The sequence below is a fragment of the Pundamilia nyererei genome, unplaced genomic scaffold, assembly GCF_000239375.1.
Source record: "Pundamilia nyererei isolate P.nyererei 1_Seehausen unplaced genomic scaffold, PunNye1.0 scaffold00347, whole genome shotgun sequence".
Lineage (NCBI taxonomy): Eukaryota > Metazoa > Chordata > Actinopteri > Cichliformes > Cichlidae > Pundamilia > Pundamilia nyererei.
Window position 1 is genome coordinate 186,310 of NW_005187748.1, and position 5,530 is coordinate 191,839.

A 5,530-nucleotide genomic window follows, 5' to 3' on the forward strand; every position below is an offset into this window, starting at 1 on the left:
TGTGTGTGTGTGTGTGTGTGTGTGTGTGTGTGTGTGTGTGTGTGTGTGTGTGTGTGTGTGTGTGTATATTTATATATTGGGGGGGCGTGTCCCAGCTGTGGTCATGTGACACTTGAGATGTGCCAAAGCTGAACAGGGCTGTGACATGACTGAGACGATATCGGCGATGCGCTGTTCCTTTGCAGCGAGTCCTGTACCAGAACAAGAGAACACACGTTACTGGTGGGCAAAGCTCACGTTAGCAGGTTTGCTGGAATTATATCGAGAACCAGGCCCGCCTGAGCCTGGTTCTGCCGGAGGGTTCTTCCTGTTAAAAGGCAGTTTTTCCTTCCCACTGTCACTTGCTCATAGGGGGTCAGCTGATTGTACAATATAAAACAACTGTTGTTGTGATTTCATGCTGTTTCCAAACATATGTGCTTCATAAGCTTGACACTGTATCTAAACATCAGTGTGGAGCGTCCCATCTCTAACTGGTTTGTGTGGTTTCCATGAGCTCACACAGGGAACAGGTTCAAGTGAAAAAACAAGATAATATCACAACATCAGTCAAATTAAACGATAACTTTATTCCGTGTAGTGCATTGAGGCGGTGAGACTCTGTAAGCAAACCAAAAACAAGACTTTCAGTTGTTTCTATTCTTATTGATAATTATTGGATTGCTGCAACACTAATTAAAGCAGATTTCTGCAGTATATCTTATGACGTGGTTACAGCAAATATTGGCCTCTGTGTTAATATCTGTAATCATTTTAAGTAGATATAGGAGCTCTTGCTTTATTTCACCGATGTCTGTAAGCAGCAGTCCTGATGGACTCATTTTTAAACACGTAGCTAAACAGGAAGTGTATTTGTGAAATAAACTTGCTTCTGTACCTGTGTGTTTTGGTGCCCACGCTGCCTCTGCTCCTAACTGGGATTGGGTCTCTCTGCGGCCTTCTGGATCTGTACGGATGAACAGAAAGCGGGTTAGGTTTCACCGTCAGCTCCTCTGTGATGAAGCGCTTGAGGGGGAAATGCAGAAGTTTGCATCTACACCCCCGAGAAGATGCTGACAGAAAGCCAGATCGCAGCGATCGACAGACAGAGACTGATTGCGTTTGGAAAAAAAGACAACTGAAAGCTTCTGTAACAGAAAACAGATGAATGCAACTGCCAGGAGGGGGCAGAGGTGCTCTTCAGCCAACGTGAGGCTCTGAAACCAAGAGACGACACAGTAAAGAAAGACTACCGAAAAACAAGGAGGAAAAAAGGGGGGGAGAAAAAAAAAAAAGGAGGGGATTCATGAAGCAGGAACCGAAAATCAGGCTGTTAGATGGCTAGAAACTCAAGAGATGACTAACTGTGAGCAAATGGAAACCTGTCACGTGACTGTCCACTGAGCTGCATATGGTTCGACTCGTATGAGAACAAAATGAGGAAAAGCTCAACAACAGGCAGGATGGTTACTGTACCTGTGGCTGTTCTTTTAGGAAATCTGGGAGCTGAAATTCACCTTTATAGACCTGGAAAAACAAAGGGCCACATTTAGAGCTTCACAGTCAGCGCTGCACAGTTCAGCATCCGGGTTTCCATGGTGACATGTTAAAAATGTAAAATAGCATTATCCCTGCCTAAGTTCAAACTCAGCCGACAGAAAGAGATGGGGGAGGGAGACTGGAGGAGTTTCTGAAAACCAGCCACAGCAGGAGGCTGCCATGAAAACATCAGATCAAACTGGAGGCAGGGGGGTGGCCTGTAGGGCATACCTCTGCTGTGCATGTGGGATTCTCAGAATAGACACTGGGTGTTCCAGTAGTCCCATAAAAAACACACAAATCACATTTCTCACAAACGAGCGCTTTAAGCTTCTCCCTCAAAGCTGGAGATAAAGGAAGGATGCTGGAGCTGACGAGAGGAAACAGGAGGAAGCAAAGAGAGAAAATGATACAAAGATTCACTAAAATGCTTCAATCCAGTTCGGCTTTCATCGTAGAGCTACATGCGGCATTTGGATTGTACGCAAACAACAATCCTGCTATTGCTATAATATTTTGTCCCTCCTCTATGATTTACATCTCCAGTGCCCAACAACAATAAGACTCATCGGTTGACAAAGTCCGACCTCTTCCGGTCCCAATGTCTTTAAGCAGAGCTGTGCCCATCTCTGACTCCAGCTCTAGTAAAGGAAGCTTTCCATGAGCCGCTGTGTGTTGACGTGGTAGCATGGATCCATCCTGCCCTGCATCAACGTAGTGCAGCTGGCGGTGTAGCGGCGAGGCGGATATGTTTTTGCCACACCAGTTGTTGGTGACCACGTCAATCATGTATCGATCTTCTGATATCTAATGTGTCATATGACAAAGCTCGAATGGCATCCAGAGTCCCCGGATCTGTGTCTAACAGAGCAGATTTAGTCTGTGACACACACACAGACATTTACATAACATACAGCAGGAGTTCAAGCATCGCCTCCATCTGTCTCATTATCATGCCATCTTAAAGTGGTACCTATCCATTCGTATAGATGTTGGTGGAATAGTTTCAGAGTTACAGGAAGTAATCTCAGCCAACAGTGCTTTGCTGCAGTATTTGACTGTTTTTGCACTTCTATCCTCACGGCAACATCAAAAGGCAGCAAAGCCAAATCTGAGGCTTTATGTAGGAAAATGGGAGTTTCCCCATTGCCAATGAAAAAAATGTGATTCAGTATCAATGAAAAGTATTTGATTGAGTCTGTGCTCGAGTTTAAAAGTCCTGTGCTCAACATTCTGGAATTCACTGATTCAAACGTTCCCCCAAAACACAAACTCCCTCCTTAATCCCCCTGCGTGCCTTCATGCTTGCTTGCGTGTTAGTCTGAAATTGAGGCAGGGCCAAAGGGGGAGTGTAATCCGACATTACTTCCCAAGGCAGAGACAGAGAGGCGAGTGCATGTTTCTGATTTCCTCCCGGGTGCCATTTTGCAGCTCTGTCGGCGCTCAGAGGCTCCAGGCCAGACTGCTCCGAGCCAGTCCGAGCCTTCTGCTCAGACGGAGACTGAGAGCACGTGCAGGGGAGGTGGAGCATGTTCTACATCAGGACACACCAGAATGCACACGCAGTAAATCCAAAGGATGTATAGTTAAGATGTGTACAGATATAACGTCTAGATCAATCTGTCCTTCGGTGAGGAGATGGAACAAAGACCAGGCGACATGCCTGCACGATGGGGTCGATGTAGGAAGAAGCCAGCTTGTTTTTGTGCAGCAGACTATGATTTGCAGGTCCATTACCTCACAAGGATGTGTTCAAATGCTCATGGAAGGAGGAATATTCAGACTGGGAAAGATTTACCTTCTGTTCTATTCAGACAGATAAACAACGTCTGCTAATACAGGCCACGCTCCAGCATCCATCACGGTCACAAAGAGTTTCGCCTTCCCCTCAAATCTTCCCTGATAACAGATATCTGTTACCAAGTCTGTGTCCATACTGCATATAATCCAAAGGGAGCTAAACAATCCGGTCGTTCAGTGATGATGCGACGAATCCTACTTCCGGGCCTAAAGTAGTCTGCGTTTAATATGGCTTTTGTGTTGTTAACATGTTTAATGTTATGTATTTTCTTCTATTTAATCTCAAAAAGCTCCTAAAACAGTCAGTGATCACTGTTGACCTCCCTCGGCTTTTATTACCGCTAATCATTTATTTAAGCTCAGTTTTTAAAACCTTAGGATGTAACTACAGCCCAGCCCATGCAGCAGTATATGAATGACTAACCTCGTATTGTGGATGGATTATCTCAGTTGTTCTCCTGGCTGAAGTTTGGTCCTTTTACAGCATCCTGCCATGTGATTACATTTGTTCCTGACCACCGAGAACACTCACGTTAACTTTTATCGAGTGGAAAAAAAGTTAGCTTGTTTATATTATGCTAACATAGCTGTGTCGCTAGCGGTCACGTAGCACATCATTATATACCAGCTAGCCAAACTTCAGTAACCCTACAAACGTCACTGCTGTTTAGTTTTCTGTCTTCATTTATGCTGGAAGTGATAACAGAGCTGTACGTTTTAATTTGTTTCCAAAACCCCGCAGTCAGGACATGCTATATTGTATTTAGATAGAAGCTAGCAAGCTAACTCCCTGCTAACTTCTAACTCCTTTAAATGTCATAAATTCCGTTTTCATGGATGCCTGGATGTTAAACTCAATTGTTACACCTGGTAGAGCAGAACGCTGATCATTTTATTAAAGATGAAAGACTTTAGACAGTTTTTAACTCTCAGTAATGCCACAGTGATCGTTTGATATATGGACCTGCAGCGGAGTTTAGGTCCAGACACGGCTAGTGACGTCAGACTTAACGACTGGATAGTGTCATTGTGCTGTCAATGCTGCTGCTGGCCTGCCAAACCACTGATGCAGGTTTGCATGGTGTCTAGAAGAGGAGCCATCCTCACTTTAAGAAATACCAGAACGTCAGTGAGAAATCCAGAAGCACTCGCTGTGAACAAATCCATTCTTTCCTTCGAGTCAAGACTACAGAGATAATTGGACTACATATAGGATGGAGCTTTTTGGCCTAAGCAGCACCTTCATGTTCTTAGCTAACACTCTCATAATGACTTTCTTCTCTCAAATGTGGTTTATTTTGTGAACATTTACACATTTGTGATGCAGCAGCATGAGAAAAGCCAGCTGTGCATTTATAATTACAGCCAAATAGCTTTCTGTTGAGTCATCAATGAATTCGCTCATTGTCTCAACTATACAGCTCACTTTTTGTAGCACTTTGAGATGTTTTGTTAAACTCAATATGCTTATCATAAAACATAACATAAAAACCCATGTAGACTCATTCAAGTTTTTTTTTTTTTTTTAATAATGACCATGTACAGCGCACATAAGCACGCACACAGTTATTCGGTGTAAGCCTGATGGACAGTTGACCTCGGGTCAGTGGGCAGTTTGTTCCAGAGGTCCACTGTAACTAGTCGTATTTCTATCCACTTACTGTAACTCACTTCTGCATAATTTTAAAAGATCTGCATTGCATCAGTTTTGCATGAAACAAAAACACAGTCGAGCATTTCTGGTTGCTGCAGTGAACAAATAAACCCCAAACAAAAGGTGTGTACGGTTGAACAAAAACCCTAGAAACCCTTGGCAGCTCACCTCAGAGTTGGGCTGAGCCAAGTCAGGGAGGGACTAACACGGTCGGGTCAGCCAAGCCGCCTGCTGGTACAAGCAGCAGGCCGGCCCGGTGTGGTAGTGCCAAACTAGAGCCTGCAGCGGTTCCGCCTCAGCATTGACTGCAGCGCCCTGTGACTAAGCTTCTGTCTCGGGGGGTTAAACGTGCCAACGGCCCAGTGCCTTTGAAAAGTTGCCACTGCGGAGCAGCAGGGCCGAACGCTTCAGCTGCACACTTCCACTCTCGCTGGGACATCGTTACCTTTAAACAGCATGCTTCTAGCTGATCGGCACACTGAAGCTGTTCTGCAGACTCTGATCTAACGTTTGTGTGTGAAGAGCAACTCGTGCTTCAGAAACCAGTTATCTCCCATT

General features: G+C 44.7%; 1 protein-coding gene across 2 annotated transcripts in view; it reads right to left on the minus strand.

The window, feature by feature from the left end:
* Positions 1-38: 38 nt before the first annotated feature.
* The window catches only part of tpst1 (tyrosylprotein sulfotransferase 1), a 44,288-nt gene continuing 38,796 nt past the window's right edge, over positions 39-5,530 (minus strand). The window contains exons 4-6 of one of the 2 annotated variants that reach the window (XM_005752173.1): positions 1,456-1,506; positions 878-946; positions 39-191 (exon numbers count right to left, since the gene is read on the minus strand). In XM_005752173.1, the coding sequence (XP_005752230.1) occupies positions 911-946; positions 1,456-1,506 (87 nt within the window). In that variant the 3' untranslated portion in view covers positions 39-191; positions 878-910. The remainder of the gene's footprint in view (positions 192-877; positions 947-1,455; positions 1,507-5,530) is intronic. The other variant, XM_005752174.1, reaches the window with a different exon arrangement.